Here is a 17,533-nt window from a genome sequence, read left to right as displayed (position 1 = left end):
CTTCCCAGTTCTCCTCTTTGCCCATACTCTGGCAACCATTAATCTCCTTTTTGTTTCTAAGAACCTACCTTTTGGGACATTACATATAACTGGAATCTTATAACATGTGGCCTTTGTGTCTGGCTTACTTCATTTGATATTTGTTTTCATGGTTCGTTCCTCCATGTTTTAGCATATATCAGTACTTTATTCCTTGTTTTTTTTTTTTTTTTTTTTTTTTTTTGTGCCTCTCAGGGCCAAGCCAGGGCTCCTTTATTCTCAGGGATGGGAGCCACACAAAAGGCTTTATTTACATGAGGAACCCGGGCGAGGGCCGGAGATTGGAACCCCTGGCCTTCCCCAGTGGGCCCCTTAGCTCTGCAGGCTCCCAGGCCCCAGTCCATTGGGGCAGGCCTAAGGGCGGGCTGGCCTAAGGGCGGGCTGTACTTTATTCCTTGTAATGACTGTATAATATTCTGTTGAATGGATATATGCCACATTTTATTTATCCGCTTATCAGTTGGTGTGTTTGCATGGTTTCCAGCTTTTGGCTAAAATGCTGCTATAAACATTTGTGTACAAGCTTTTCTTTCTTTTTTCTTTTTTTTAAGACTATTTATTTTAGAGAGAGAGAGAGAGAGAGCATGATGCATGAGCAGGAAAGGCAAAAGGAAAGGGAGAGAGCATCTCTCGCAGACAGCACACTGAGTACAGAGCCTGACATGGGCTTGAACTCACAACCCTGAGATCAGACCTGAACTGAAACCAAGAGTCCTACACTTAACCAACTGTGCCATCCAGGCGCCTCTGTACAAGCTTTTCTGTGAACAGGTGTGGTAAAGAATTTGGCCTTGTCCAGAGTTTGACCTTTGCCTTCAGCTTCTGGGAGGGAATCTATACCTGATAGGATTATTTTTTAGTGTGCTTGGGTTAGTGGGGGTGGGGGGGTGGGGTTGAGAGACTGGCTGTATAAATAATCTTAGGGTGGGGACTGCCACACCAGAAATGCCAACCATGTCATCAAACACCTGGGCAGTTAGTCACTCCATTTTTCTTATGTAATGGATGTCCAATTAAAACTCTGTTCACTGAAGCTGGGGTGAGCTTCCCTGGTTAGCAATACTCTGTGTATTATCACACATTTATCCAGGATGGTAATGTGTTCTGATTCCATGGGAAAGGACCATTGGAGGCTCTGTATTTATAAGCCCCCAGACTCTGCTCTGAGTTTCTTCCTTTGGTTGGCATTAGTCTAATCTGTAATAAACTGTAATAACCTTTATGTGATAAATTGTAATAAGTCATCTCTTATAATAAACTGTAATCATGATTGTAATACCTTTCAGTACAGTTCTGTGAGTCTTTCTGACAAATTATTGAACCTCAGAGTGGTTTTGGAAACTGCCCAAACTTCTAGTTGGTTGTAGAAGAGAGGGCAGGCAGTGTTAAAGCCTCTTCCTTCAGACTTTGTAATTGCCTAATTCCAGACAATAATATGTTTTCATTTATTTTGGGTGTATACCCAAGAGTAGAGTTGCTGCACCACGTGGTAACTCTGCCTTTAACTCTTGAGGAACTACCAAAGTGTTTTTCACAGTGGATGTGTCATTTTACATTTTACATTCCCACTGGAAATGTATGAGGGTTCCAGTTTCTCCACATTTTCAGTAATACTTATTTTCTGTTTTGTGTTCATTTGTTTTAAATTATAGCCATCCTGATGAATATGAAGTGATATCTTGTGTTTTTTGATTTGCATTTCTCTAATGACTAATGATATTAAGCATCTTTTCATGTCCTTTTTGGTCATCTGTATATATTCTTTGGTGAATTGACTGTTCATATCCTTTGCACATTTTAAAATTATTTATCTTTTTGTTGATTTCTAAGAGTTTTTTATATACTCTGGATACTAGGCCCCCTTACCTTAGGTAGTTGGTAAATATTTTCTTTTGTTGCTTTTTCACTTTCTTGCTAGTGTTCTCAAAGCACAACGTTTTATATTTTCTTGAAGTCAGCTTAACCTATTTTTCTTTTTGTTTCTCTGCATTTGGTATTGTATTTAAGAAACTATTGCCTTGGGATCCTTGGGTGGCGCAGCGGTTTAGCGCCTGCCTTTGGCCCAGGGTGCGATCCTGGAGACCCGGGATCGAATCCCACGTCGGGCTCCCGGTGCATGGAGCCTGCTTCTCCCTCTGCCTGTGTCTCTGCCTCTCTCTCTCTGTGTGTGACTATCATAAATAAATTTAAAAAAAAAATTTAAAAAAAAGAAACTATTGCCTTAATCAAGGTCACGGTGATGTGCATCTATGTTTTCTAAGAGTTTCAGCTCTCACGTTTATATTTTTGATTCATTTTGAATTTAATTTTATATATGATGTAGCTAGAATCACAGTTTTATCCTTTTGCATTTGGATATCCAGTTGTCCCAGCATCATTTGTTGAAAAGAGTGTTCACAGTTACTTTTATTTGCTAGAGCTAAGTGTTAAATTCAAAAGAATGAAGTCCAATTTTGTAATATTCTTTAGTAATGTGTTCCAGTTTTCTCTAAGAATTATTTTTTAAAATACTAGTTTATATTTCATTTGCTTTTTATTTTAATGAAAATTGATAGTTTTTTATATGTTATTCTTGAATACTCTTTAGAAGCTTTAAAAAAGTAAACAAATGCTTAATCATAATAAGCAACATCTTTGGGGGCGGCTTTTGTAATTTTGAAAAACAGACTCATTCCTTTTATAATATTTTATGATAATTTTATGCAGCATATTTTGAAATTTTTTGTTTTTAGTTTTCAAAAAAATTTTTTTGAAATTTTTTTTAACTTGTTATGTATATCTTTGTAATTTTTTTTAAAAGATTTTATTTATTTATTCATGAGAGACACAGAGAGAGAGGCAGAGACACAGGCAGAGGGAGAAGCAGGCTCCCTGCAGGAAGCCCGAAATGAGACTCGATTCCACTTGATACCCACACCCTGGGCCGAAGGCAGGCGCCCAACCGCTTAGCCACCCAGGTGCCCCTTTATGATCTTTTTGTAATGATTTATTATATTGTTTCTTTCCCTCAAATTTTGATTTTAAAAATTCCAAACTTTGAGAAAAGTTGAAAGAATTACCTGAATGGGGCACATGGGTGGCTCAGCTGATTGTCTCTCTTGAGCTCAGGTCATGATCTCAGGGTCCTGGGATGGAGCCAGGCCTGGGGCTCCCTGCCTGGTGGGAAGTCTGTTTCTCCCTTTGTGCCTCCCCTGGCTCATGCTTTCTCTTGCTCACGCACTCTCTCAAACAAATAATCTTAAAAAAGTAGTATATGCATATTGAATCACCTTTCCTCTGGATTCGCCAGGTTTTGATATTCTGCTACATCTGTGTACAGTTTCTTTTTCTCCATCTCCCCTCTTTTAATCTGATATTGTAGACATCATGCTTTCACCTATAAATTTTTTGCACATATCTTCTAAAAACAAGAAACTCTTCTGCATAACTATGATACCATTATCACTCCCAATAATGTTAATATTATCATTAATAGTATTATAAAATATACATTATATATTCATTTTTTAACCTCTTCTCAGTGTTTCCTTGTGGCTACATTTTTCTTCTTGTTTTTCAGATTTAAACTCCAGTCAGGGATCATACATTACATTTGGTCTTTATTTTTCTTTTCTTCCTTTAAATCAAAATAGTCTCCTGACCATTTTTTACTTTTCAGGGTATTGACTCTTTTTTAAGATTTCGTGCCCCTTTTGTGGATTTCCTAGCATTTGGAGTTGTCTGATTATTTCTGCATGATTAGATTCAGGTTAAACATTTTTGGTAAGAATACTGCCTTGGTGATGAAGATGTATATTTTAGAATTTGCTCAGTGATTTCTAGTAGATTAAAACGAAAAATGGAATATTTCATTCCTCTCCTCCACCCCACATGAACCCGATTAAATAAAATGAAGGCAATCAAAAAATCTACAGTTGTTGGGAACATCAAACTTCAAATTTTTGACCTGATGTTTTTTCATACTGTGGCAAACGTAGTTTTTTTAAAATTATCAATTTGATGATAAGAAATGCTATTCTCCTGGAAGAGCACTGGTCTGGATGGTAGGAAACTTGAGTGCATGAGATGTGGATTGTTTTACTCATTTGCTTATTTAAAAAATACTTAATCACTTCCTCACATTATACAGTTGCTATGTGTGAAAAGTGGATTCCAGTGTTTATTGTATTTGGCTGGTAAGGTGTTACTTACTTTTTTCCAGAGTAGGTATAGTAGTAGAAATCTCATTATAATCTACTGAGGAATAAGATAAAGGAGAGAAAGTAGAAAGACTAAAAGCATACCAGTCCTTAGTTTAGTTGTAGACCTAAAAAGACTGAATCGAGGGAATTTCTTTTCTCTTCTCTCTTCCCCTCCCCACCTTCTCTGCTTCTCTCCTCTTTCTTCCTTTAAGACCTAGGTTGACAGTAAGGAACTGCTAGAGAGGTTGAAACACAGAAGGAGAGGAATAACTAGCATTATGAGATATACTGGAAGTGTTAGAGAAAGGGCCACATTAGACTGGATTTTATAGAAGAAGTGGTTCTAGCAAGAGAAGTTAAACTTTATACTATTAATGACTGTGAGGTGCAAGAGTATAGAATTTTTTGAAATGGAAGTGTGAGGGTTTCAGAAAGTCTGGTGGAATTGATTGGGAATATGCAGGATGATAGATTGAGGGTTGAAAACATAGTGAATATTGAGATAGCAGTTTCAAGACTCACTGTGATGGGGTCCCTGTGTATAGACCATAGAAACCAAGCAATGGTATTTGCTTAATTTTGAATGGGAGAAAAGCCTATTAGTGAAATTTTTGAAATGTAATATATTTAGAAATGATAAAGCCTGACAATTTTACAGTATTAAAAATGAAAAAAGGGTTATTTCTGACTTGCATGTAATAATGTGTCCTCTGGGTGTCACTGTGGCTTCATATTTAGTTATACAAATATACAGCTATAGGAGCTTTGTTTTTGTGGAGTCAGTATTATATGGGTCTTCTCTCTGCTTATTTTTCCTTTTCTTGCAGTGAATTTTGCTACTATCTTTTTCTGTTTATTTTTAGGTACAGTTATTTATCACCACTGCAAATAAAGCAGATACCTATTCCTAAACTGGCTGCTCCAAACTGTCTTGTTATTACTTGGGTGACCAATAGACAAAAGCACCTACGTTTTGTAAAGGAAGAACTTTATCCTTCTTGGTCTGTTGATATAGTTGCTGAGTGGCATTGGGTAAAAGTAAGTTAAAAGCTTAACTTGTTAATGTAGTGTGACATATAAGTCACATAAACATCTAATTTTTAACACTTAACATGTCACTGTTCTCCTTCAAAACAGTGTAATTGAAACTTTTACTTTGATATCGAATACTTTTTTTCCTTTTGACACTAAATACTTACATCTTCTTATTCTGGAAGGCTTTTTACTTTCGTTCTGTGTCTTTTTGTAGGTGAGGACCAAACTGCTGGCCTAGAGAAGTCATTCAGGGATTTATCAGGATGTCATTTTAAAAAGCTCTGATGTCTATAGTTTAAAAAAACGACAAACAAAAACTTTGGAGAATCTATCACTAAACATAGAAATAATGTTACCCTTTATCTTTTAGCTCTTTACTTTTATTTTTTAAAAGATTTTACTTATTTATTTGAAAGAGATAGAACACGAGCAGGGGGAAGGGCAGAGGGAGAAAGAGACACAGACTCCCCGCTGAGTAGGGAGCCAGGTGCTGGGCTCAATCCCAGGACCCTGAGATCATGACCTGAGCCAAAGGCAGACGCTTGATTGACTGACTACCCGGGTGCCCCTCTTCTTACTCTTTATACATCCACAATTTCAATCACCCTTTATGACTTCTTTCCTGTTTTTCCTTTTCCTTTTTCTTTTTTCTTATGTTGCTGGGGATGGGAGGGAGAATAGCTAAGTAACCCAGGATGGAAGAGGTGGAAAGAACCAAGAACCTTACATGTTTTAAATTTTAACTTAACCTCAGCACCTTGTGTGCTGCTGTGCCTATTTTTTAAAGAAATAATTCCAACTCTTGGATTAGTTGAATGATCTTTAATCTCTCTCTGTTTACTAGAAGAATAAAAAATACAGAAAAATAAGGCATCAGTTCAGAGTCCATTGGACATTTATTTATTTAAAAGATTTTATTTATTCGTGAGAGATACAGAGAGAGAGGCAGAGACATAGGCAGAGGGAGAAGCAGGCTCCTCAAGGGGAGCCTGATATGGGACTCAATCCCAGGACTCCAGGACCACACCCTGAGTTGAAGGCAGACACTCAATTGCTGAGCCACCCTGGCATCCCTGGACATCCTTTTAAAAATACATCGTCTACTTAGATGAATTTTGCAAAAGCTTTCCTACATATTTAAAAGATAAGTCAACTTGTTATCAGTTGAATGTTTAATATTTATATAGCTGAAATATTCATTTTAGACAGGAGAGTTCTCTTTTTATGTGCTTTGTATGGATTTTGTAGTCTCTTGGTCTATCCTCTAAAATCTGTGTATGTTGTTTGTTTGCACCTATTTTAATGAACTTAGCAAACATTAACAGTTGTATCTTTGCTTTCATAATGTATTTTGGGCTTTGCTTTGGTTTATTTGGTATGTAGGACATTGACAGGAATATAAATCCCCATTTTTTCCTGTATATGACAGTTCTTTTATTGTCAAAGATGAGGGCCAAAGTCAGGAAAAGGGTACCTTCTGAAATAAAATCCAGTAAAATGTTAATACGTAAAATCTAAGACTATTCTATTCATTTGTAGTAGTATTATCTAAGAGATAATATAAGCCCAGAGTTTAAAACAAAAAGACAGTATGTTATTTGAAACATTGTTAGGTAACTATATGTACTATTATAACAGAAGGAGTAATTTGCATTGAATATGAAGTATATACAAAGAATAAAAATTTGCCTGTATTTATACAGCACTGTGTGGAAAAGATACTATTTCTCCTGGGCACTAGAGATGATAAAAGGACTTTACTGATTTGACTTCTTAGTTATCTTGATACTAAGTAAAAGATTCCTTAGATAATAGATATGAATATTCTGATGGTGAATATGTATTTCAGTGGTTAGTTAATAAATTGATATTATATTGTGTTTCAGTTTGATTAGCTTTAAGTGAGTCTTTGAGAGTATGATCACTCCAGGGTACAATGACAAAATTGAATTTCTGGATTTATAATGCCAAGGGATTAGACTAAGTATTGTCCATCTTATCAGTCCCTGAACTTTTTTTTTTTTTTTTTAACTAATTCTGGCTTTGACAGTATATAATGACATTATTTTCTATAAAGTGTAATAAGATATATTTTATTATAATATACTTAGTCACATTGCCAGTAATTGGTAAATATTATTTGAATGAATTAATGAATTAATGATGACATAGTTTCCAGGAATAAATTTTAATGAAAAGTAGATTTTTATGTGGAAGATGATAAAGTGATATTTAAAATATTTTGGTCCATTATAGCTGTTCTGTCCAAGCAATGGTCACTAGCCATATGTGTCTCTTCAGCGCTTGAAATGTGGCTAGTCAAAATTGAATTGAGGGGATCCCTGGGTGGCGCAGCGGTTTGGCGCCTGCCTTTGGCCCAGGGCGCGATCCTGGAGACCCAGGATCGAATCCCACATCGGGCTCCCGGTGCATGGAGCCTGCTTCTCCCTCTGCCTGTGTCTCTGCCTCTCTCTCTCTCTGTGACTATCATAAATAAAAAAAAAAAAAAAAAAAAAATTGAATTGATGTTAAGTATAAAATGTACATCGGGTTTCAAACACTTGGTATGAAAGAGAAAATATAACATACCTCAATAACTTATTGAATTGATTACATATTGAAATAGTATTTTGGTTATGTGACTAAGCTAAATATATAATTAAAATTATTTCTATCACATTCTTGTTACTTTTCTTAGTGTTTAATGTTGTTAGTAGAAAATTTAAATTTTTTACTTTACATTTAAATTAGGAGAAAATTTAAATTACATATGCAGTTTGCATTTGTGGCTTACATTGTATTTTTATTGGATAGCACTAGCCTAGAGGTTTAATAATTTCTTTTTCTTTGGAAGGAAATGTATAGCGATAGGAAAAAAACCAACAAACTCTTTCCTGGATATTTACAGATGTATGGTTTTATTTTGTTTTGTTTTGTCTCCTTCCTATCAGATCACCAATTCAGGAGAGTTTGTGTTCCCACTAGATTCTCCACACAAAAAGCCTTATGAAGGTCTTATATTGGGGAGAGTTCGAGAAAAAACTATACCATTAAGGTAGGAAAGGCGATTTTCAAAATTGTACACATATATACATTTTATAAAGTTAATAGTGTGATCACTGATTTTCCTTAATTTTTACATTTTTGAAAATCTAAAAGTGACCCAGACCAGAAAAATGTGAATGGTATGGCACATGAAATTTTATATTATCTTTTGTTTTATTCAGTTTGTAACTGTTATTATTGAAGAAAAGGAAATTATCTGCAATGTCTCTACTTAAATTGATGATTTCCATTATTGTTTCTAAAATTTATTTTAAAATTCAGGTTCTATTTGAAAGGTGAAAAAAATCGAGATAACTGTGGCTTATAGAATGAAAAATTGTCCTTTTAATATAATTTACTTTGTTGTTTTGTTTTAATTAGGAATGCAGGTATAAAAGTGCTTCCCATTCCAGATCACAAGTTAATTGTCAGTGTACCCTGTACTCTTCACTCACATAAGCCACCGCTTGCTGGTATGTTTTTTTATGAAATAGAATTATTATGACTTCTGTCAAATTAAAAAAAGGATTGAGTTTAGTATTGGAGTCATGTAGAGATTTGGAAATTAAATTGGATGTTTTATTTTTGCTAATATTCTAAAATTTTACAGCAGAACTTATGAATAATGTTTTTTATTTTGCTACAAAAGATTTATTTTCATTTGGCCCATGACTTGAGAGAGGGCTCTATGATGGTTAAAGAGCTGTTGAGTAGCTGCAGGGAGAGAGGCAGAAGCTCTCACATCAGGGGGATGTAGAGGTGCCCTTCAAAGGCTGGTCTTTGGAGGCTCCTATAATTGTGCTTGAGGGTGAGCCTTTTGAAGAAATTCTTGACTCTCCCAGCCCAGCCAAAGGCCAGCCACCAGCCAACCTGTGGAAGTTAGTCAGGTGGTCACCCAACTTCTTGATGAGTTTTACTTTTCCATCTGGAAGTGGCTCTCCTGGAAGTCACACAGATGGGGATTTGTGTGGGCAGAACCTAGAGCATGCATATCCAGAAGGGCCTGGTTCAGGTTCTTCTTCAGAGCCATGAAGCTTCCACAGCATCCACAGCTTTGCCTCACTCATCTGGGAGGACTTCTTCATGTTTTAGAAAAGGGCATGGCTGCTACTGGTTTGTATCTTCCAAGAGATGCCTGGCCAACTTGAGGAAGAAGTTCCCAGGCATTCCAGAGTCACATCATCAACAGTCCAAATAGAAGCCTTGAGGGAGATGGGTGTAGGAGGCCTGCAAATACAGGTTGACCAGACAGTTGACAGTGGCCTTCACCTTTGTAGAATAATTCTACATGATGAATCTGGGAGCTCATTTTTGGTCAGCAATAAGGAGCTAATCACAAAAAATGGGGTTGGCTGGCCCTGGAGATTGTTCTTGGAAAGGAGATTGGAAGGTGGTTGGAGGGTGGTCAGAGACTAGAAGAAGGGGAGTTCCTGGATTTGTTCCATTCCAGAAACTGTTGAACAAGGTTATTGAACTGTTGAAGCAAGAGATTTGTGGGCTTGCTGGATGCACTGTGTAGATGTTTTATTTCACCTGCTTTTCCTCCCCTTATTATTGGTAGTTACTCCTTTACTATCCTTGATAGACTGAAGACTGATGGAGCATCTGAGGGATTTTAGTTCTATGGGTTTTATTTTACTATGAGGGCTCTATCACTTGCTTATTCTGAAACCAGGAGCTCAGAATAGCAGTCCAAAAAGGGTGGTTAGATCTCCTTGCTACTTGGTAGAGATTCAGTTTTATGTTGAGATAGTGTTTTTCTGAATCACTGAAAAGGTGATTACTGAAGCCTTACAATTCTTGCTAGTCTTAATGCTTTAGTATAATGTTCATCATTTAGTGAAACTAAGCAGCAAGGAATAATGGAAAATTTTGGCTTTGGAGATTGACTCTGACTTTGAATCCTGGCTCTGGTACTTAATGAGTTACTGTAACCATTTTCTACCTTAAAGCCCTTATTTAAAGAGAGACTAATGGGGAATGCCTGGGTGGGTCAGCAGTTGAGCATCTGCCTTTGGCTCAGGGTGTGATCCCAGGGTCCCAGGATCAAGTCCCACATCAGGCTTCCTGCATGGAGCCAGCTTCTCCCTCTTCCTGTGTCTCTGCCCCTCTCTCTCTGTGTCTCTCATGAATAAATAAAATCTTTAAAAAGAGAGAGAGAGAGAGAGAGACATGGTATTTAATCTTTTAGAATTGTGAGGATTGCTTATATTTTAAATTCTACAGGATAAAATAGAAGCTCAGTAAATGCTAAATTTTTCAAGTGAGAATTCAAAAAAATTGGAATGTGGGGATGCCTGGGTGGCTCAGTCGGTTAAGCATCTCTTGATTTCAGCTCAGGTCAAGATCGTCAGGGTCCTGGGATAGAGCCCCGCGAAGGATTCCACACTCAGCTCAGAGTCTGTTTGAGATTCTTTCTCCCTCATTCTCTATGCCCTACTCCTCTAAAAAAATATAGAAATGTAGTCCTTGAGACATAGTCAATTTGATATTCATTGTTTCCTATTCAAAACAATTTTTAAGGAATATCTATTTTATGAATTTGGTGATCCCTACTTAAAACACCACAAACTTTTAAGCTGCCATTGAGGAAAACTACAGGGTCCCTAGCCTATCATTATTTTGTAGCATATGGGATAGTTCATGACATAGGAAAGTAAATACAAATTCCCAAGGTAATTTTTATTGATTGTGCTTAGGATTTCTGTTATCCTAAATTTTATGCAGAAGAGTCTTTGTAGTGTTAACTTCATTTGAGAAATATTCAGATGTTTACCTGATGATCCGTTCTTTAACTTAGAGATGTGCTGAATGAATAATCATCTTTAAGTTTGTACTGTCATAGACTCTTCATTGCATTAAATATGTGACTTAAATGAAAAGTGAGATTGTACTTTTCTTTGAAAAAAAAATTCTATTTGGTACCAGTTATATTCAGTGGAGGAAATTTAATTTGTATTCTTCTCATTTGAATTTTCATTATCATTCAGTGAGTATCAAAGCATAATTTAGTGTTCATCTTAGGGCTTATTTTTTTACTTTTAAAATCTAAAAGCTAAGACCCAGCCTTTAATTCCCAAATTATAAACTGTTTATCGATTCCTTTCACATAGAATAAAACTATATTTAAATGTTAATCTTAAGAAACAAGGTTTTGTAATAGTAAATAAAAATTAGTCTTTTATTAATCCTCTTAAAAACTAGTCTTAACAGCCTATATCCATGAAGTGCAGTTCCACCATATTCCCTGTAGAGGACAGCAAAAACACCTTTTTTGGATTGAGAACATTTTAAAAAGAAAAGTTAGATTCTTGGGGGGGGGAAAAATTCCACACAACTTGATATGTAACCCTTATGTTTTGGTTAGGTAGTATTTTTGAATTTATGTTACTGTGTAGCAAGTGCATGTATTTTTAGATATAGAACCATACAAATTAAAGCCACCAAAAAATAATTTCTGCACTGTATTTTACTCTGAAATCATAACTCTAGGATTTGGGATAGTATGTGTACTATATATAATGCTTAGAACTTGTACATGTAAATGCTCTTAAACATTTTATGCAAATTCATAAAATGAAATACTCTCTTTTGCCTCTAGAAGCACCAAGATTTTTTTAAAATTTTAACTTATTGATACATTTACTCTGTTTTTAAGTTTTGATGTTTCCTGGTACAGATTAAAAGATAAGCCTCAATAGCTATGGCTTATAATCTTAAATGTATATTATATGTAAAGATTTAATAAGATAGGCAAATTATGAAATAAAAGTATTTGGATCAAAATTGTTTTTTTTATATTTTACTTTACAGGAATTTCCATTCCTTTTACTGCTATACTCATTAACAGTTTTATCTGAAGAATAAAACACAGTTGGAAATTCTGTACACTGGTGTTTGAGCCCCTTGTCCCGTAGCCCTACCCTTTGTTCCCAGAGCAAAAGGGGAATGACTGGCTATGCATGTGTTATTTCCTCTTCTTTCATTAGAAGTATATTTTGCTAATGTCAGATGTTATATAATTAATCAAGTATATGTGTCATATTCATACTTTAATTTATACATTTGAATTTACTTTTAAAATGAGGTATAATTGACATACACGATTTTATTAGTTTCAGGGGTATAATATAATGATTTGATGTATGTATATATTGAGAAATGATCACCAATCACAGTAAGTCTAGTTAACATCCATTACCATACATAGTTATCAAATTTTTCCCTTGTAATTAGAACTTTTAAGATCTTGAGTTTACTTTTAAGTTGATATTTAAAATTAGTAAGAATAATCATTTCCATGAATTTGCTTTTATTTCTTTTGCTTTGTTGTGAACTGTGGTTAACATTTAAAAAATATTACTCCTTGATTTTCTGTTTTTCTCAACCAGAAAGAAAAAAAAATGCAGAAATATGTTACATTGAGAAAGTAGGAGATAGTAAATGGCTTTAGGTTTTATGTACTATATTTGTCAACTCCCAAGTGCCTGACCATCTTTTTCTACTACATTGTGTACTCTTAGAAAACATGGGTATCTGTTTCCTTTGTTAAATTCCATAGCACTGATTATATTGTGTGCTCAGAATAGTAAACATTTTTGACTGGCTAACTCCTTTTTAGATTCCAGATTAAGGTTCCAGAATAGAGTTGCTAATTTATTTGTACCAAAACTCTGAACAAACCAGCAAAACAAACAAAACCTTGCTTCAGTATAACCTTAGACCACATTCAAAGTGAATTGAGGTTGGTAAGGCATTGAATTCATGGAGAAAAAATGGAAAAGTAATATAGGTTTATTATCCTCTAAGACTCTGGGGAAATCTTTCTCTTTCAGGTTTAGTAACATTTAATTATACACTTATAAAAGGACTAGAAATCTTATGTTAGCGTCTCCTAAAAGCTATTAAAGCCCAAATCTGGCTTCATTTGGGTTATAGACAATGAATGCTTTAAATTCTTTGTTTTTTGTTAAACAGGAGCAATACATTTACAGAAATAAATAATTATTTTATTGTGAAAATGATTAGAAAACATTATGAACATAAAGTTTTTTATGTATTTTCTTTTAAACTTTACCTATATCATGTGCTCCTAAAGAATACCTATCATTCCTAGAGGGAATTTGATAAATTTCTGCCAAGCTCCATCTTGTAATTACGAACTGTATTTAAAAAATGCTCTTTCTAGGACTTTTCATCTGTGAATTTTTATTTTCATACCTGTTCTGTAATGTGGCTGATATAGCTAACCAGCAGTGATTAAGCTGAAATTGATTTATATATTTGTAATCCAAATGAACATGTGCTTTAAAAAAACGATTCCATGCTATTTTCTTTCTGTTACCATGTATCAATCATAGCATTTAGTCAACATTTGTATGCAGGTACCTTTTTACCAATGAAATATAGTTTTTGGTAGTTATTATTACTTAAGGAATAGTTACTTGTGGAAATAATATGGTAAAATTTTAGGTAAAAATTATCTACAATTTGGAAATGATGGGATGTGCTACCAAGTTATAGCTACGAAGATATTGTATTTGTTAGTTATATGTGTTCCATATTTTTATCGGTATCCAGTTCTTCCTTTACTTTCTTTTGCTAATGAATATGCTTGCAGAGACATCTGTTTTTTTATGTGGATTATTTTTCTGTTGTTCCTGTATATTTTTCATGCACAGATTAAGATTTATTAAAAAATTCAGTTTCAGTGCTCAGGAGATGTGTCAGCAGTATTGGAAAACTGGAAAGTCATCTGTGAGGGTGTTAAAATCCTATTTCTCATCTACAACTGAAAACTGATAAATCAGGACTCCCGAAAGTTCTGATGGTATTGTTTCCAATCTCAGGATTGCTTATTTCAAATGATTTCTAACTATAAATAGGATAGCCTGTGATGAAATCCTTGGAACTAATTAGCTGTCTTTTGTTTGTTTGTTTTATTTTATTTATTTATTTTTAAAAATTTTTATTTATTTATGATAGTCACACACACACACAGAGAGAGAGAGAGAGAGAGAGAGAGAGAGAGAGGCAGAGACATAGGCAGAGGGAGAAGCAGGCTCCATGCACCGGGAGCCCGACGTGGGATTCGATCCTGGGTCTCCAGGATCACGCCCTGGGCCAAAGGCAGGCGCCAAACCGCTGCGCCACCCAGGGATCCCCTGTTTGTTTGTTTTAAAGGAAACAATTAAAAAAAAATAAATAAATAACGGAAACAATCCTGCTTTTCTGCTTTTAACTGCTAAAAGGAAATTGATTCCTTTCTTAATAATAATTTTTGTGTTTTTTCTCTTTTTTGAACAGAGGTTCTAAAAGACTATGTCAAGCCAGATGGGGAGTGTTTGGAATTGTTTGCTCGAAATTTACAGCCAGGTTGGACTAGTTGGGGCAATGAAGTTCTCAAATTTCAACACTTGGATTATTTTGTTGCTCTGGAGTCTAAAAGCTGACTTTGATCATAAAGTTGTGATTTTCTTCAGTTTTTCCTCACCTCTTTTTCCTTCATTCGAACTGATTTTTCCTTTTCTTACCAACTAGTATGCTTAGAAATGTAAACAGGACTTGATTTTTCTGCAAAGGACCAGAAGTGACAAGTCTTTATGTAGTTTTGAGATGAATTTACTTCAGTTGCACTAGTATTCCCCATTATTCCAGATTCACTGCAAATAAAGAGGTAAGCAGAAAAATTACAAGACTTTCTTATTGAAAATTTTGGAAAGCATACACTATAGACCATATATCATAATTCTGCTTATGGATGTGTTTTGTTTGGCACATATGGTGGTATAAAAAAAGAAATTGAACCATCATTTGAAAAAGCAGGACATTTCACATAAAGTATAGATTTCTGCTTTTCTTTAAACATCAGAAGCTCTGGCTGCAGTGTAGTCTCTATTCTTTCTGGCATCAGTAAGTAGGACCCAGTGGTAGCAGCAAAATTGGGAAGGGACATGGGCTTTGCAGTTTACCACAGTAACACTTGCTCTGTGCTACTCACTTATATTGTCTAGTTGGCCCTGTGTAACCCAAACTTATGACCTCTGGTATACTGTTCCATTCTGGAAAAAATACGGAGAGACCTGCCAAGTACCTCATCATTGTACTGAGCTTATGAAACAGTTTTGGAGGGTTTGACATTGCATTGAGGGTCACTATTCAAGTAATTCTTGGTTTTGTTTGGTTTTCTAGAAGATTTAAAAAATATATTTCTTATAAAAATGTCAGAAGATAAACACTGCTTATGATTTAAAAGATATTTATATTATTTAGTTTTCCACAAATATTTCTTTAATAAGTAAAATATTTTTACTGAAATGATCCTTATTTGTAACTTTTTAAAAAAAATTGAGGTATAATTTCACATAAAATTCTCTAATTTTTACTGTAGGGTTCAGTGAGTTTAGAAAACAGATATACAGTTATCTGCTTACCACCGTAGTCATGATGTAGAACATTTTCTTCACCTCCAAAACTCATGTGTCCAATTATAGTCAGTCCCTTCCTTCCACCCCTGGCCTTTGGTGAACAATGATTTGTTTTCTATCATTAGTTTTTTAGAATTTCATATAAACAGAATCATAGAATATGTAACCTGTTGTGTCTGGCTTCTTTCACTTAGCATTTTGACAAAAATATTTATATAATTTACAGCTTTTCTATGGATATTTATCTGCTAAGTAAAATGTTAGGTTGGAATGATTATCTGACAGGGTTGCCAATTTGTTTACTGATTTTGCCAAAGAAAAATGTTATTTTCGAAGTCTGTTCATTCTTTGAGTATGTGAATATAGTATTATAGGCTTAATTTTGTATTTACAGAGATATTCTAACTTGTTATTGAAATAAAAAAAGTATTAAACATGAAGCACACTTCTCACGGCCTCATTTGAAACTATTTACAACCTCTTGTAGTATTTGTAGATTTTATATAATTTGTGGAAACATTTTATTCTCACCAAGTTTTTGGACTCTTATTTTTGCATCACAAATACTGATACTTGAGATAAAAAGAATTTTTATTTACAGAATGTGGTATTCAAGACAGAGGTTTTGTTTTGTTTTGTTTTTAAGACACAGAAATCATAGTCTTAGCTCTCTGCTCCTGAGTTGTACAACCTGTGGGCCTTGTTTGTAATGCCTGTTTAATTATTGGGCTCTTTTTTGAACAAAGGATAGTTCTGCAAAATGGAACAATCACATCCCTTGTGAGAACAAAAAGGTCAGACTAGGAACTTTGAACTTTGATTTCATTACCACTAAATTTTAGCCAACTGACCTAATGAACTTTTTATTATTCACTTAATGTTATATCTTTATTCAGAGATTTTTATATTACCTTTAAAACTTGTAAGGATTTTGTTTTCTGTCATTCTTTTTATAGAGTTAAAGTCTTTTAGGACTCTTGGAAATGCTTAGGCAAAGGGATAGAGCTAATGTTTGTTGAATAGTGTGTGTTACTCTTCACTATGTTTTTTATATTTTCTTGCATTTAATCCTTGTACAGTCCTGAGGGATACTATCTCCATTTAATAGTCAAGAAAACTGAGGCCAGGGAGACTATTTTGTCCTAAAATCTGTAATAAGTATTAGAACTAGGATTGGAATGCATAGCTCCCTGATTCCAGAGTCCATGCTATATTCCATATAAGAACATGGGAAACTGAGCAAATGACTAACAATTTCTAAAGTGTTATCAGTTCCCTTGAGCCCAGTTCTAGTGTTCAGTTTGATTTTGACTTACCTGGAGGCCATCCAATCACAGTTGACATCCTGAGCAATCACACGAAAAGTCATTTCACCTGCACGTGGTTAGCAGTGGGCGCCACACAAGAAAATTTGGGGAATCTTGCTTCATAAGATTTTATCTTTAGAATTCATGGCCTTTCTATTGAGGCTCTTTCACCCTCCCATACAGGATCCATTAGAGTCACGAGTATTTAACTACTTTTTTGGAAGCAAATCCTCTTTAAGTTGGTCCTTTTTTGTCTTTCTTTCTCATTCAGCCTTTATTTGTATCCTGTGTAGTCAAAGTTCAACTTAGTTTCGTTCAGTTCTCTTGGCCACTTTAGGCCCAGGATATTTTTGTATAGATGGTAGTCAGTTCCATGTAGCACACAGTCAGTGCATTCTGAAGCCAGCCTGCCTAGCTTTGCACCCCAACTTTTTCAACTACTAGCTTAGGACTTTGGGAAAGTTAGTTAAGTCTATGCTTTAGCCTCTTCATGCATTGA

The 17,533-nt window shown here is 34.9% G+C and overlaps 1 protein-coding gene across 5 annotated transcripts in view; it reads left to right on the top strand.

Annotated features, from left to right (window-relative positions):
• Window positions 1-17,533, top strand: part of METTL4 (methyltransferase 4, N6-adenosine) — a 55,863-nt gene that overhangs the window by 22,163 nt on the left and 16,167 nt on the right. For 3 of the 5 annotated variants that reach the window (XM_025429378.3, XM_025429379.3, XM_025429380.3), the window contains 4 exons: window positions 5,084-5,258; window positions 8,207-8,310; window positions 8,682-8,773; window positions 14,607-16,167. In XM_025429378.3, coding sequence (XP_025285163.3) covers window positions 5,084-5,258; window positions 8,207-8,310; window positions 8,682-8,773; window positions 14,607-14,752 — 517 coding nt within the window. In that variant the 3' untranslated portion in view covers window positions 14,753-16,167. Of the gene's footprint in view, window positions 1-5,083; window positions 5,259-8,206; window positions 8,311-8,681; window positions 8,774-14,606; window positions 16,168-17,533 lie in introns of those variants that run through there. The other 2 variants (XR_004817165.2, XM_025429381.3) reach the window with 2 other exon arrangements.

This window comes from Canis lupus, chromosome 7, assembly GCF_003254725.2.
Source record: "Canis lupus dingo isolate Sandy chromosome 7, ASM325472v2, whole genome shotgun sequence".
NCBI lineage: Eukaryota > Metazoa > Chordata > Mammalia > Carnivora > Canidae > Canis > Canis lupus.
Note: the sequence above shows the minus strand (reverse complement) of the source record. Positions and strands in the feature narration are given on the sequence as shown.